Genomic DNA, 16,754 nt, shown 5'->3' with positions numbered 1-16,754 from the left:
AGATGTCCCCTACTGTGATGTATTTGAAGCGCAGGTCTCCCTCAAGCTCCAGACAGGTCTCCCATCCTCCGGGATATTTTTAGCATCTGACTTCTTGGCCCTGTTAGAGACAATGGAATGGGCTCATGGGTAATTTTAATTTTCCTTACACAGTCTACGTATATGGTCATGTGTTGGAGGTTTAAATCAGGTGTTCCTCATCGCTCAGCTTAAATGCTAACGCGCATCTGATTTGCACTGTTTTTCTTTCTAATATTTTTTTTTAACCTCCATTGGAGAAAGAAAAGCAAGAACCAGGGGCATTGCCCAAACAAGTCTTTCCACTTGGAGGAAAGGGTTCTCAATAAGAGGACCTGAAGGACTTCCCATGGGCGTGAGGGAAATCGCACTCGCCATCCGCCATCCGGGGAAGTGGACCAGGAAATCGCTTCTTGTTTTTCAAACAGCGACGAGGCTCTAGGGGAGGCTCTAGGGGATGGCTCCGTGAGGCTTGGAAGACTGCGGCTCCCGGAGGCAAAAGTTGAGGCCAGACCTGTTCAGAATGATGCCTGCCCCACTACCTCCCGACTGTCTGTGAGGTTCCCCCTAGAAGGCTGCGGGGCCAATGGCCCCGTAGTGAAAAACAGAGAAGTTTCTAGACATTCGTTGAGAGCAGGCGCTTGCCTGGAGACGACAACGGTGGTGGGCAGGTAACAGATTCTTCTCTTTCTGTGCTCCGTGTTCCTTTGCAGCCAGACCTCTGGCAACCTGAGGCGTTTGTACATTCTGCGTCGTCCCTGTTATTCTCTGACTGATTATCTTTAGCATAGGCAGGTAACGTAGAAGTCCACAGTGAGAGGCCTGCTTCCGGGGTTAAGGGGGTGTCTCCCTCCAGTTTGGGAGCCTTTAGGATATTCTCTTTAGCAAGGATTGCTTTCTGAATCCTCCCAAACTTGTCAGGAGCTTTGGAGAGCCAGTACGGCGGTGATAGCCAGGCAGCCTTGGTGGTGGCCTGGAGCAAGAGGAGATTGCACTTCAGTAGCTGAAGGAGCTCCGAGACAGTGCCTGGGTGGGGCACGGAGATCTCCTGCCCGGCTGAGGTGAGAGGCGCTTCTGTGTTGCTCAGTTAAAACGCCTGGACTTTAGAACCAGTCAGACTTGCTTTGAATGTTGTAGAAATCTCTAGAGTGTACAGTTAACTTAAATCGTATTTTCTTGTATTTTGTAGGAAGTCAGGTTGTACAACTCAACTATAGTTCTTTGTCCTTTCGAAGGGGCCTAGTAGAGTTGGTTTTTGTTGTTTTGTTTGTTTGTTTGTTGGTTGGTTGGTTTTTATTTTGTTTGTTTTTTAGTTTTTGAGATAGGGTCTTGTGTCTTGCTTCATAGCCCTGGTTGGCCTAGAACTTGCTTTATAGACAAGGCTGGCCTCAGACCTGCTGCATCTATGTCCAAAGAACTTGGAAGTCTGAGGTAAACCATTGATTTTCTAATTGCATAGGAGTATATGGGTAGATTCTTGCTGTGGAAGATGGGTTCTTGACAGTTTTAAAATTATATACTCTTCAATACATGTTTTCCCCTCCCCCCACAAACTATCCCTTCAAGAACTCTGTGTGGTACCAGGTAACTTGTTTGTTTGTTTTGTTCTTCTTGGCTCTTAGAATAAGCCAGGATGAGGCCCCCACACGTTCTCACTGTCAATTTTTTTTGATGACACTTAATAACTCCTCGGTGGAAGGTAACGTGACACAGTAGGAACATGCCCAGCTTGTTAAAATGTAGAAAGTATGAAAAAAAAAAACCCTCTCCTTTTTACTATTTTGCTATTTTTGGTGTTGCTTTTGCACTTAATAATATTAATAACAACTTCTTAATGATGAAACTTTAAGGTTAACAGTTAGCAGCTTGGGCATTTTTTGAAGGACACCAGAGTTAGCATTATTCTAGAACTAAAAAGAGGGCAAGTAAAGAAATCAGTTAATTTGATGAAGTGTGTGACCAAGGGAAGGCTGGATGAAGGCAGGGAAACTTGGATTTTTATTTGATGAATCATCTTCCAAATATTTTGTCTGTAAAAGGTGTCCTTCTGTATCTGCTCCAACACTATATATTGTAAAAAGATAAAAGACTAAGAAAAACATCCCAATGAATAAATCCGAATGAATCATAGAGAAGGGGAGGGGCCTTCATAAAGAAAAAGCAAGGAAGAAAAAAATGAGAAAAAATCCCTGAGAATAATAACCACTCACTCAATTGTTCATATTGTCTTGATGTATCCAAGGTGTCCACAGCCCAAACCCTGGGGTTGGGGGCTGTCAGTTGGGGCTGCTGGTGTTGATAATTCTGCTTTAGGCCTTCTTGCTCAACTTGCTTTCCATAGTTCCTCTCCAGAGCAGTCAGTAAGCTAATGAACCCTCTCAGTCCACTGCACTGACCTGTGTGGGGGTTGGTACAGGCTGGGTAGCCCAGTGCTGTACCAGAATGCAGTCATATCACTCTGCGCTACACGATGCTCCGTGGCATCTCAGGGTGGTCACAAAGTCATGCAGGTTGTCACCTTCTGAGTAGTGAGGTCGACCAGTCTTCAGAAGGTCTCTGTTCAGTCTCTTAAACTCAAACACACCTTTCATCCTCTCAGAAGGCACCCGTGCCCCTTCTTTTGCCGGGCTACAGGTAAGAACTGGCATCCGATTCCTGTTCTGTTGAATAAGATGAGACGCGAGAATAGGAAAGCAGCGGCGATTTGTCCAGCTTTACACAGTGACTCTCTCGCAGGCCTCCGGGATGAGAATTCAGATCTCTTTTCAGTCCGTCGGCCCCTTTCTTAGCTAGGAATGTGAAGATAAAAGGATAAGGAAGAATTGATACTATTCTCTTGAGCACATTTGCTTTCACAGCATGGGAATGCTTTGCTGGGGGTTGCGAACGGGCCCTGGATCATTGCATCACGTGGACAGCTGTGGACAAGAGTACCTGCTGTCGGTTGCTGTCGGCCTCAGGAGATTTCCATAACCAGAGGAAGGTCCACACGCTTCACGGTCCCGTTGGATCAGACCCTTTTTGCAAGGGTCCTGTGCATATTTGTTGTTTGCTCTTCTGTCTCCCCTCTGGTTCCATTACACTCCCAAGGTCAAGAATGTGAATCCTGACTGTATGGGACGGCATGGTTACCAGCAACATTACCCGGGAATGATTCTGAAAAGCAGGGGCTGTGCTCAGCTGTAAGCACCCTGAGTTAGAATCCTGGCCTTCAAGGAGGGAGAAGACGTTCCCATTTCCATCCACAGTGCCATTGTCTCTCCAGTTTCAACTGGAATGACCCCACTGACTTGACACAGATACATTAGCTCCTGGTGCTCTCAGATCCTATGGAGGCTGATTAAATGTTCTAGTAAACAGGATGTGCTCTGTTAAACGCATGAACTGGCTGTGGGCACATCGTAAACGCCAGGGTGGCTTGCCAGTTCTGTATTTCAGTTCATGTTGTTTGACTCTGGTCACCATTTTCAAAAGAAGTGGAATCTTGCTTACTTCCTAAAAGATAATTAATTATGAAAGTAAAGATTTTAAAATCACAGCCTTGTGGAATCAGGTACTCCAGAGAGGCTCTCAAGGTTTTGCAAGATTAAAAAACACAGGGGATCTTGCCCTGAAATTGATTTAGACTCTTAACATGAGTTAAGGAGCGAGCACCAAGAATTTTAGTAATATATATTCACTTTGTGCTTACTGTGTCCTGGGCACCATGTCCAGCACCTTGTAAAGATTACTCTTTTTCAGTTGTGCCTTTAGACCTGTGTTAGTATCATCTTTATTTTGTAGTTGAACAAATATACAAATATACAAAGGTTGAGTAGATTATTTTACAATAAATAACTAGTGGGTAATTGAGTCATAATTATATTTCAGGCAGTCTGACTTCAGAGTTTATTTGCCTAATTATTATCATGCACTCCAAAAGCCGTAAAAGCAGTGCTCAGTGATCCATTAGGTCAGAAAAGCAGCTAGGTAGAGAAATGCAGGTGCATTTCAAAGAAGAACACATCCCTGAAGAAACTATGAGACACAATGTGCTGCCAGGGTTACAGAGTCAGGCTCTGACTCTGACACTACGACTTGCTACGTGACCTGGGTATATTGCATAATTTAGCCAGGCATTGGTTTTTTTCCACTATACAAGTAGGGACAATGATGGTTCTCATAAGACAGGATCATAAGGAGCAAGTAAGCCTGATGTATGTGGCTGTTTAGCCTTAAATCGAGTCTGGAGGTGTGCTTGATACAAGGTATGGGCCATTGTTATTGAGTTTAAAGGGGGGGGGCAATGTGTGAAGGTCGGAAAGAAAAAAAAGAAGCTTCACAGTTGTCAATAACTGTCAGAGGTGGTAATCTATTTAACCCACGTTTACTGTTAGTATTTGTGCCATATTTTGTAAAAGAAGCTACAGTCAAAGCTTGTGAGTAGACCTGTTGCTGAGACAATGCTGGCTGAGCTGGTTTTGCCTTCGGTCTCTGCGTTCATTCCTGTTTGTTGGTGTTGTCTATGCATCTTGGGGCATCTGAAATGACTGACGTGCTTGAATTAGATACAGTGGTGCTCTAGAGGGGAGTTCATTCTGAGCAAATTTATCAGTTGCTGTTGTGTAGAATTAGTGGTAAGGGGAAAGGGGGAGGGGGCATTCAGGAGTCTACTGCCACCATCTGGATGTGACTGGGTAACAGCCATGCTGGACAAAAGCTCCGTGACCGCTGAGAGTGTCATCAGTTACTTAGCTGCTAGTGGGATGGCACCCCCTTCCTCTTGTCTGCTTCTTGTGCCCAAGAATGATCATAGGGCTTTGGGTCTGCATGTCAAGAGAATGAAACCAGCAGGTACCGAATCCAGGAAGAGTTGGGTAGGAAAGAAAGTCGTAGCCCAGAAGACAGCAGATTCTGTTTTGGATGAGCCAAGTTTAGACCCAGATAGAAATGATACTGCTGGAGTTAGATGCCCAGTATTTTAACAAATAGGGCAGCGTAGAAGTAAGGCTTGGAGTGTTCTCACATATGCCAACTGTTTAAACTGGAGAGCTGGACATGCTCCCAAAGGTGTCTAGAAAGAAAGGCCAAAACTGAAGGAGAAGTATTGGTAGGACCCAGGCTATGGTGTTTGTAGTGGATGAGAAAAGGAGGGGAGCAGAGAGGATAGGGGGAGGAGAAGGGTGTCATAGAGGAGGGGACACAGGTGAGAAACCAGAGAGCACTGGAGATATATTGCCAAGTTCTTTCATAGAAAGCACTATTTATAAGAAACACTAAAGTCACATGGTCACAATTAAGACATCTTGGAAAAGGACGGTTATCTGAGAATATTGCATTCAGAGAAAAAAAATTAAGTAATTCTTTTTTTTTTTTCTGTTTCATGCAGCATACTGCTTGTTGTTAAAATTGAACAATATCCCATAAGGGAGAGATAAAAATGTAAGAGACTTAAGGGCGGCCGTGCCAGATCACTGGCAGGTGGTGTGGCCAGGGATGGAAAGGAGCGACTTCAGAAGGCTAAGATGGCTCTGTAACTGTGTACATGCTGGAGTATTTGTGCGCAATTGTGCATGTGTGTGCGTGTGTGCTTGTGTGCATATGTGTGTGTATTGTGAATGGATGAAGGCATGTGTGTGGAGGGTAATATCTACCTCTGGTATCTCCTTCAGTCACTTTCCACCTTATTTTTTGAGACAGAATCTCTCACTGAACTAATTTAGCTAGAGTGGTTGGCCAGCAAGCCACAGGAATCTTTCTAGTGCCACCTAAGCATTACAGATACTCACTGCTGAAGCCTGCTGTTTTATGTGATGCTCTGGGGTTGAACTCCAGCCTTCAGATTTGTACAGCAAGCTCTTTAATAAACGAGTCAGTTCCCCAGCCCAGCACGTTGAAGTATCTTAAATCACACGACAAATCTCTACTGTTCTGAGTTTTCCACAATCCAGCAGTGAAATAGTTAAGATTTGGCCCAGAAGATGCCTTTCTGATGGGTGGCCACAAACCATTGCTGTTTTTTAGCTACTCATCCCACAGCAGTTAATCTATAGGACTCCTTCTCAGTCTACCCCTACGGCCAACCAAAGGGCTACCCGTGCTGTCTGCAGTTGGAATGTCTGCTTGACATTGTTCTGCCTGGTGCAGGGAAACCCCTTTGTGATATGTTGAAGCTATGAGATAGAATAGATACGCGCCCAGCTAGGAACTTCGTGTTTTTTTTTTTTTTTTTTAAGATGATAATCTCTGCCTAAAGGTTAAACTCTCCCAGGGACTTACAAGGAGGCAAGAAGGCTAACGGGTTATCAAGAATCAACACATGTGTCGTGTGTTTTGGAAAACTCCATCCCATTGTGTACAAACAAATGTTCGTCTGTAATCAGATAGTCCCCGAGCTGCTGGGACACAATGCTGCTACAGAATCTTATTTCAAGGCAAAGGAAAATTAAATAGAAGGGGGAAAAAAAGCTCTTCAATAGAATCCTCTAATTGGCATTGTGTTTCGCGTTTGTGTTGAATAAATATTTACCTTGCAAGCCTGCGTGTGCCAGGGATGAGTCATTGAATTAAATAAGGTCAGCAAAGATAAGTCTTATCAGCCCTGCAGTTGTAAATACCAGTCTGTTGGGAGACTCTCAAAGCTACACTTGAGGATTTTGAATCTGCACTTCTGTAGATCTGGAGGGAGGTTATATATGGACAGCATCCCAGCTACATTGTAGCCTCAAGCATCATGCAGATGAATGAAGACATTTTCTCTCTCTGTCTCTTTTTCTTTCTCTCTGTCTCTGTCTCTGTCTGTCTGTCTCTCTCCTCTCTCTCTCTCTCTCTCTCTCTCTCTCTCTCTCTCTCTCTCTCTCTCTGTGTGTGTGTGTGTGTGTGTGTGTGTGTGTGTGTGTGTACTTTCTGCACTTTCACATCTATGGGAAGATGCACACCCTCATGTGTGGGCGTAGATGCAGTGTTGACCATGGCAGCCAATGGTCAACACTGGGTGTGTATCTGTTTCTGTACCTCCCTACTACTGTGATTATTGCTTTGGATCCACTGAACCTGGAGTCTGTAGTTGGCCTGACTGGCTAACCACCAGTGAACCCCAGGGAGGTTCCTGCCTCTGCCTCCCCAGAGCTGGGGTGATGGGAACACACAGTCATGCTCAGTTATCTTAAATGGGTGCTAGGGATCCTAAGGCAGGTAACGGGCACAGCAAGCTCATTGCCTATCCAGCCATCTCCCCAGTGCAAATGCTGTTTTCTCATTGTTTGCTTTCTTACAATTCTGGGGACCAAGCTCAAATCTTTGTACAGGGTAGTCGATGGCTCTGACATGGAGCCACATCCCCAGGAAACAGGAGAAATAATCTTAGCATGTAATGCTGCCCGTGAAATGAGGAACCATCACCACTGTGTTCTAGGAACTCTGTTTTACATTTCATAAGTGAACATACCACTTCAGTCTAGTCTTGATTTTGGTAAGGATGTGTTTTCAAAGAGATCCAAATCTGTACCCTAGGGCAAGGAGGTAAAGGGTATAAAGAGACAGCTGCCAACACAGGCTGTGGCAGTGCACCCCTTTAATACCAGTGCTCAGAAGGCAGAGGCAGGTTTAGCCTATCTACAGAGTGAGTTCCTGGACATCCAGGGCTACACAGAGAAACACTGTCTCAGAAAACATGAAAGCAGGGGACATGGGGGAGGGGAGGAAAGGTGGGAAGGAGGGAGGGAGAGAGAAGGAGGGAAGGAGGGAGAGGGAAGGAAGGGGGAATAAGGGAAGAAGGGAGAGAGGAAGAGAGAGGGAGGGAGGGAAGGAGGGGGAAGGAGGAATGGAGAGGGAGGGAGAGGGACAGGGATTGGGTGAGGTAGGGAGGAGGAGGGGGGGAGGGCAGGAGGAGGGGGACAAGGAGAGGGAGAGGGAGAGGTCCTAAAGAACTTTCCAAGCCCCCGATAGTATATCTCCTTAGTGAGCCCCCAGCCAAGGCCAAGTTGAGTCAAAGTCAAGGATTTCTTTGAAACCATCCTAGTGTGCAATGTAATTCACCCCATTCATAAACAGAGAGCTGCTGACACAACAGCCCTCAAGGATGTGGTGCTAAATGAAGGACCCCACCCCACCCCCAGACCACTGTAAGCACATTCTGGTGTCCTGTGCTTACCATCTCCAATTGCTTACCTCTTATACACTACACACTACAAGTCTTCCCAGGATGGTCACCACTTCATTTCCAATGAGACATCTCACCATCTCACCGTGGATGAGAGCGTATCCTGCCTGAAGGCCCCGTGAGCATCCTCCGATCCTCCTCCATGGACTTCAGCATCTCTGGACACTGTTGGCCACACCCTCCTCCCCAAATGCAAACTTCCCTGGCTCACATCATCCTCACTGCTCATTGCCTTAGGTTTCCGTGTGTGTCCCACCCTGTAGCTCAGGCTGGTATTGATCACAAGACTCCCCCTGCCTCAGCTTCTCAAACACTCAGGATTATAAGTGTGCAGGGATGTGGCTTGTATCCTTTACCTCCTGTCACTCTAACCTTGTTCCTAAATATCCAGGTGCAATCATCCTCTTGGCCTGGACTCAACTATTTGGAATTCTGTTGGATTTGGTCCCAGCCTTCTCTCCCATCCGTCTCTTTATTTGATCTTACAAATCCTGTCGTCAGCATTATCAGGTCTGCCAACCCTGGCTTTCACCTCACAGAATATCTGCCTTCTGCTCTTTTGATGTCCAGGTACTCTGACCCACTTATAGCTCCTTAAATGAACCATGCTCTCTCCTACCCCAGGGCCTTTGCACATGATGTTTTTGACCTGGAAACTTCTAATTCACTAACTCACTCTCTCTTTCTCCCTCCTAAAGATAATTGAAATGTATGGTTCAGATTTAGCTTATTTAAACACAATGCCTGGACATCCTCCATAAACTCAAAACTGGGTCAGGTCTTTGTTAGTTAGTAAGTTAGTTTATTTGTTTGTTTTGCTTTCTAGAAAGTTAAACACACAACTAAAATGATCCACGCTGGATTTAGGCTTCCTACATTTAAATTCTTGCTCAAAGTTATTTTAGCAACCACTATGTGACTCAGTTAATTTTAGATCATACTGTTAATTAGAAAGCATGGCTGAAATACTCCAGTGGGATTGTTATAAAGATGAAGTGATTAAATATAGTTGGTTCTCATCACTGGGTACATAACTACTGCTCAAGAACTGTGAATACTACAGTGACTTGAGCAACTGATTCTTGAATGATATCTGTCTCCTTCATTGGACTCGAAGCTCTATGGAAACAGGACTCACTGTCTAGGTGGCTGCCACTTCCTTGAGCCCAGCGGAACACCCGGCACTTGTCAGGACCTAATAAATGGATGCATAAATAGATGGGTGATGGAGTCACAGCTTCATGGAATAATACATGTAGTGCAGGCAGGAAGGTGCGGGGCCTGCATTAGTGTGTGTAGGTGTTCAGGGAGTGGGACTATTTATAGCTCCATGTATCAAGGGACTTGCATTAGGAGGCAGCCTTTTCCTGGACACGGTGGGTGGGTAAACTCTGAATGTACCAGTGACTACCGGGCCAGCAAGAGATGAAGATTAATGAACCAAGTAAATGGCAGGATTATCTTAGTTTGCCAACCACTTAAAAATAGTTTGCTGATAACTGTTCCTGTCCACCCTCAATTATGGTTTTGGTTTGACTTTTTTGCTTTTGTATGAACACTGGAAAAAACTTCTTGCACTGTTTTAGATACCGCTAGATCGGCCAACATCAGTAGTGGAAAAATGGGGAATGCCTATTAAGTACATTATTTAAAAATAAAAGTCAGATTGTGGGGGCCTTGGGCACCAGAGACAGGACTTTTATTTTATAAAGCATTAGGAACTGAACAGGGAAGGACTAGAGAGAAAGGTGTGAAGAAAGACTTATCTAAGTAGAGTCAGGGACAAAGAAAAGGATGGTGGCTATTGTTGCCATAGTAACACAGGTCAGGCAGGGAGGCCTGGGCCAAGTCACTCATTAGAGGCAGATGGCTTCAATCAGATTGAAGAATGCATCCAAGATGCAAAACATCTAAGGAATTGTATGTCTCTAAAAGATTTTCCAAGGCCAACTGATGTAACTGGTGGCCACGCGAATGCATATTTTGATTACCTGCTCCATGTTGAGAAAATTTTCCATATATTATTGTTGTTATTTCAACAAGAAATTCTCTTGGGCCAAATGCCCCTCCCCTGGTACAATAGGTCACTTGGTAATCAGTTTCTCCACCATCCAGTACCAGCCATGTGGCTCTGAGCCCTGAACAAAGTTTCCACTTCTGTATCTGGGAAGTGAAGTAGGAATGATATAGTTGTCTCACGGAGTTGTGGGTCGATCGCCTGGAGGGTTAAATGATGCAATCCTTTGATTTTTAGAGATGATATCTCACTATTCAGCCAAATTTTCATGCCTTTATTTCTGGAATCCTGGAATTCCAGGCTTGAACTGTGATGCCTAGAGGGTATCAGCTCACAGAGTGTAGCCCCACCCTGCGCATGCTTCCCTGCCTTGTGCCCAGGAACTGTGATCCCCACTACCATCTGCAGTTATCCGAAGTCCTAGCAACATGGCTCTCCAGACTGTAGGAAAATCCGATTAGCTGGACTTTAAAGAATCACTAACCGGTTATGGCCTTGGCTCCAACGGTCTCCACCCCTAGCTGGCTGGGAGATCATTAGCCCTAAGCTTTGGTGTCTTCATCTGAAAATCTAAGATGGCTGCATGTATTCCATGAGGGGTGGATGAGAGAAAATGGCAAGGCAGAGCTGGGTGAAGTGTACCAAAGCCAATCGTTTCCGAAAAGAAGCCCACGATGGCCCTGTTGGAAGTACCTTGCCATCCCTGTGGTAGTCTACAGATGGTAGTCACAACCTAGATGTGACCATTATATGAGCTGGAGTTGAGCCCTGCAGGAGGCCCATTTCCTCCCCCCTAATCAAACAGGGTTATCCAGGGCTGCTGGCAGGATTCTAGGAGAAGAGCCAGTCTTCAGGGCAGGGTCCTCTTAGATTCTAGAAAACAGACTGGGTCTTCACTGTGCCTTTTGTGATGCACAATCACTCTTCAAGGCACCATCAACTGAGAAGCCAGACATGGCATGGTCCGTGTGTTGCTGGGAATTATTCCCAGAGGCAATAAGTGTGTGACTTATTCCCGGAACATGACATCAGCCCGCTCTTTCCTGTCTTCTGCCTCTTGTGCCTTCATAGACTGGAAGACAAAGTCTGGGTTGACAAGGAAATTGCTCAGTATGATGGGGATAATCCTGGGAATTAGACCATATTTCCCAGCTGTTGGTCTCGGGATAGGCCAGCTCACACAAGTAGGTGACGTAAAGTAGCATGTCCAATACTTCAGTTCATTCAGAATTAATTAGGAATTGATTAATTAGGAATGACAGCAAATAATTTTCATCCTCTCTCTGTGCCTTTGACCTTTACTCCAGGAATGTTAGAAACATTCTGCGTGTTTAGGGGCATTACAACTAAGGACACTTGTGACCACACATGTCTTGTCTGGTAGAGGTAGCTCCAGGTCTCAACTATATCAGTGTGGATATTTTTCCTGTTAGCTAAATTATAAAGCACTGCAGATTTCCTCATAGGTGAGAAGTCCTGTGAGCTGGGGTGTGTGTGTGGGGAGGTGGGGGGGGGGCAGGACATGTTAATAGGACCAGTAGCAGGGCTAAGAGGAGTTACAGCTTCAGGCTTCTTCCCTGATGCAGCAGGGGTCTGAATGGTTGAAGTGATCCCCAGCTGGCACCGTCCCTCGACCAAGCCGAACATACTAGTGGTCAGTTACTTAGAATACCACTTATCTTTCCCAGAGTGTGACTTTCCTGTCTTCCAGATAATGCCTCATCTTTTCTGTCTAGCTGACAATTGTCCTTCATTCCAAATGATATAGAATGTGGTCCTATCTGTGTCTCTTGGTCTCACACACACACACACACACACACACACACACACACACACACACACACTCATGCACGCACACACACGCACGCACGCACTCACTCACTCACTCAGGAGCACACACCCCAAGTAAGTCAAAGAATGTGTTGTTTTTCTCCAAACGTCTCAACAGAATGAAGAATACAAACTTTACCAAGAACAGTCTCAAGGGAGGCTAGAAGTAGAGAGAGATGGAGCTGTATTGGCCACAGCCTATATTGGTGCATCAGATGTGAGCATTCAGAAACTTTATTTCCAAAGGATACACTCTCAGGAGGCAATTAATCTAAGGCTTCAGCACAGCACATTATATACTAGTTGGCACATTTGGACCAACCCAAACCCAAACGAACACAAACATTTTACTGAAGCATTTGGGAAGTAAAGATCAGGAGTTTCCTGCAGTCTCCCCTGTGCCTGAATCCCTCCCTAGGTGTCAGGGGGTAAGAAAGTCTAACTGTTCTCAGACCCTTGATTAATTGTCTCATTGTGGTGCCAACCAATATACAATGTCCTGCGCCAGGGCCTAAGAAGATTAATTTGCCTCCTGCGTGAGTATTCTTTGGAAATATATGTCATTGTGGTTTCCCTGCAGCAGTTGCATCTGGCCTGCAGCATCTGTCCCCAGAACCGAAATGGCAAAGCATTGTCCTAAAATAACTGAGCTGAAGAATTTTAAAAATGCATCAATTGCCAGATGTGCAAACTGAAGTGTTTCCCAAAGCCTTGTGTTTCCTCCTGTCTCACCGGGGAAGGGGAAACGGCAGTTGGCTCCTGGTGATTGACATACAGTCCTTTCTTCCGGGCATGCATGTCTGTCCTCGTCATGTGGCATCCCTGAATCCCTGATTCCCTCTGCCGTTCATGAACCATTGGGGTGACAACCATTGCCAACCATGGCCACCGTGCTTTTGGTTCTTCTCTTTCCTGCGTTACCCTATTATTTTTAAAGAGTCAGGATCTCAGGAGCCTCTTCCTGGCATTTAATCTCATTCGCGTCTCAGAAAATTCTGAAAGAGCTAAGGGAGAAAATAAAATGACATGTACTTTGTAGAGGAAACATGAGGGTCAATAGGAGATTTAGTCAAGGACATCGGTGGTAACAATAAATAACACCCCAAGACTGTACTCCTAATCTCCCATCTCACTCAACCAGTGGCTCTTTTCATAGGTACACATGAATATAGAATACCATGAGGAAAGGGCTGGGGAGGTGGCTCCGTGGGGAAAATGCCTGCTATATATTACCGTGTTCTTCAGCCCTCACTAGCACCCACATTGAAGCCATTCTGTAATCTCAACACTGGTAGACAGGCAGGCTCCGAATGCTTTTATTGTACAGTCTGTGTAGTGCATCATATGAAAGGGATCTCTCTGTGCAAGTGTGTGTGTGCGGGGTGTGCATATGCCATGCTGCATGCACGGAAGCTAGAGAACCGCCTCAAACGTCCAGCCTTAACCTGTTTGAGGCAGGGTCTCGAATGTTCGCTGCTGTGTGCACCAGGCTTGCTGGCCAGGAGCTCTCGGAGGCTCTGTGCATTTCATTTTAGATCTTTCCATAGCAGCACAGGATTTGTAGATAGTGCTGCCTCGCCCGGTTTTCCGTGGGTGCTGGGGATGCAAAACCCTACTCTCCTGTTTGTGCAGTAAGCATTTTCCTCACTATGCCGACTTTCAGGCCCAATAGCACCTCTTTCTTTCTTTAGCCTCATATTCTCCCCTCTTTTCTTCACCCCACTCTTCATCGTGTATACAGGACCTGAACCCCAAACCTGCTACCTTTGTAATACTCACATTAACATATCCAAACACCCACCTCTCCTCATCCTCTGTGACTTGTTTTTTTCCCCAGGAGAGACAATGCTTGTTCCTCAGTTTGACTCCTCCGGTGCCCCCCTCCTTCTCTTCCCCTCTACTGCAAAGGTCCTTGAGTGATGTGACTTTCAAGGCAGGGGTTGGCATTTCTTCCCTCCTTTCCTAAATCAAGCGCTGGGTCTCAAAAGCATTATCCTTTCTTTCAGGCAAAGCCACCGAAACCTGAAGCAATGAGCTCGCCAGGGATGGTCCTGTTCTACTTCATGCTTATTGGAATGTGTTCTTCGGAAGCTATGCTGAGCACCCCGGCAGAGTCTATTGTTCATCCTTCCGTGAGTAACTCTAAGTCTAGTCGTTTCCTCTTTCCTTGGCCGAGCTCTTTGATTTTCTGGTAAGGTCACAATCAGAAAGCAGTTCTTTTAAGCAGCTGGGTAGGAAGGGATTTTGAGACAGTGTTGCAAATGTAACTATGTTACATGAATGTAACTAGTCAAAGATGTGTTAACTAGGCTAAGACTGTGTGCAATCTGAAATCAGTAGTAACAGCTTCCCTCACTAGACTACCATCTCCACACCCAAGATGGGCTACATGCAGCAAGACAAGTTCTAACTGTAGATCAAGCCAAAATCATAAGTTTACTTAAAACAGATTTAGGAATGATGTAAGTCGACTGCAAGATTCTTCACAGTAAAAGTTGTAGACAAGAACGTGTTGCCATCTCTGAAAGGCTGGAGACACCTGATTGGCTGAGGCTTCTGCTTAGCTGGACGTGATAAAGCAGCACAGTTCAAACGCCATTAGTCTCTATGTACGTTTCACAGTCAAGGGTTAACAGCCCTGAAGGACTGTAGGTAGTGTCTAAGACTCTTTCTCAGGAATAATGAAAGTCGCTCGTTCATCTTTGGGAAATCAGGCGGCATTCAGCTAAGTAGGGGAGGTGATGGGTATACTGTGGGATGCTTTATCCCACTTGTCTGTACACTAGAGGCAAGCTCCACTGCAGGCTGGGAGATCGCACCTGTAATTCTTCATCTTAGTCTCTTCACTTGCAGAATCATGCTAGCAGTAGCAGCAATTTCCTATGATTCTTACGAGAATTAAATTAGCTTATGTTTATGACAGGCATCAGAAAAAATACTGTTTCAGATTTTTTCTCTTGTATTGAACGTAATCTGATGAGACTGGACTATGATTCAGGGAGTATAATTTATTCACATTTAGTATGTTTGAAGTCTGACTTTCAGTGTTCTAGTTTATGACTGTGTTTGTCGGCTTTCTTGATGATGTAACAGATGTCTGGTGCAAACAATTCGGAGACAAATGCTTTGATTTTGACTCATAGTTTTGGAGACCGTCCTCCGTGGAGGGATGACGTGACATACCACGAAGTTTGTGTTCACAGTAGCTGTGACACAGAGTAAAGGAAACGCTGGTGTCTGGCTGCTTTTCTCCTCTCCCCTTTAATTCTTTCTGCTCCATTTTCCTTGGACAACCCCCCCATCATAAGGGTGAAGCCAACAACACCAGACTGAGCCTGTTCTCAGGTAATCCTCTCTGGCAATGCTTCTTCGGAGCCCAGAGCTGTACCTCAGCCTCCCGGGTGATCCTTGATCAGGTCAAGTAGACAATGGAGACTTGCCATCTCCAAGACTGTGTGCACTTTCTTCTGTTTCCCATTTTAGGGTCTAGGTTTTCTTTGCCCTTTTTTTTGCCACTCTCATGCTCCTTCTCTTCTAAGCTCTGGTTTGTGGGGTACAACTTAGGCAGGAGAATGAACCGGCCTACTCATTGGATTAAGGAGGAAACATTTGCACCTGTACCATAGTGGTTATTCAGAAGATGTGGTGTGATTTCCATATGGAGGACAATCTATCCCCTCTTTCAGAAGTGTCCCAATGATCACACCCGCAGCAACAAGCGGCACGTGTCTAACCTCGGCATCATACCTCCATGTCCAGATCTGACACACACAAGCTTCAGAGTCTTCATTACTTTTCCTTATATCTCTGAACCTATGTCCTCTCTGGCTTGTTGTAAAGATCTATGGGCCTCTGAATTGGTCCTTATACTTGATATATGTTGCTAGCCATCTGGGAGGAATCTTGGTAAGATAATTATCCAACTTGGAAGCAAAGATTATCTTGACATTCTAGGCTCACAAAAGGAGTGAGTGGAAGAAGGCTCCGGTGATGGCGGCCGAGATGTGGGGCAGCTGGAGTCCCTGCTAAGCATCTTGTCTCCATCTGTGCCTCTAGATTTTCCCATCTACCTATCCAGCTGGGGAGATTCCTCAGTTGCTGGACCGTTCTTGCCGAGCATGAGTAAGGACCCAAGCCTACTCCTCAGCATCCCTGTATAAAAGCCAGATGTAGTCGTGTATACTCATCACCCCACGCTGGGGAGGGTGAAGAGAGTGGGGTCCCTGGTGCCCAGTGCCAGCTGGCCCAGTCAGATTGGTGAGCTCTAGGTTAAAAAGAGAGAGCTTGTATCAAAAACCAAGGCAGAGAATAACTGATGAAGGCATCTGAAGTTAACTTCTGGCTGCCACATATACATAGAAACACACAGACACACACACACACACACACACACACACACACACACCTCATACTTCTAACTAATTACCCTCCCCAACTCCAGACCACCCACTTCCACTAAAATTATTTAGCAAGCCATCTTGTGTGAAAGGTGGGGCTCTTCCTGGAATTGGTGACCTTGTCTCTTCCGGCTGAAGTGCTGCCACCAGGAAATCCCCACTGGACGGAGCTGTGGCACAGAGCCTCATCTGGAGAACTTTGTATAAAGTGCCTAGACAGATTCAAGTGAGCTGTTTTGTCTAATCTGAAAACACCGCAGACTTTGTGATCTGAGTCCATTTCCCCTCCTTAGCTATTGCAGCCAGAGAGCAAAATTTAGTAGAAAAAGCAAGTGCTAGAGTCTCACAGTTT

The 16,754-nt window shown here is 45.5% G+C and overlaps 1 protein-coding gene across 3 annotated transcripts in view; it reads left to right on the top strand.

Moving 5' to 3' along the window:
* Nucleotides 1-16,754, top strand: part of Adgrf5 (adhesion G protein-coupled receptor F5) — a 96,076-nt gene that overhangs the window by 28,006 nt on the left and 51,316 nt on the right. Inside the window, exons 1-2 of one of the 3 annotated variants that reach the window (XM_052192410.1) lie at nucleotides 430-689; nucleotides 14,012-14,137. In XM_052192410.1, the coding sequence (XP_052048370.1) occupies nucleotides 14,036-14,137 (102 nt within the window). In that variant the 5' untranslated portion in view covers nucleotides 430-689; nucleotides 14,012-14,035. Of the gene's footprint in view, nucleotides 1-429; nucleotides 690-14,011; nucleotides 14,138-16,754 lie in introns of those variants that run through there. The other 2 variants (XM_052192412.1, XM_052192411.1) reach the window with 2 other exon arrangements.

Source organism: Apodemus sylvaticus, chromosome 9, assembly GCF_947179515.1.
Source record: "Apodemus sylvaticus chromosome 9, mApoSyl1.1, whole genome shotgun sequence".
NCBI classification, from domain to species: domain Eukaryota; kingdom Metazoa; phylum Chordata; class Mammalia; order Rodentia; family Muridae; genus Apodemus; species Apodemus sylvaticus.
The sequence above is the reverse complement of the archived record's forward strand: the minus strand, read 5'-3'. Positions and strand labels throughout refer to the sequence as shown.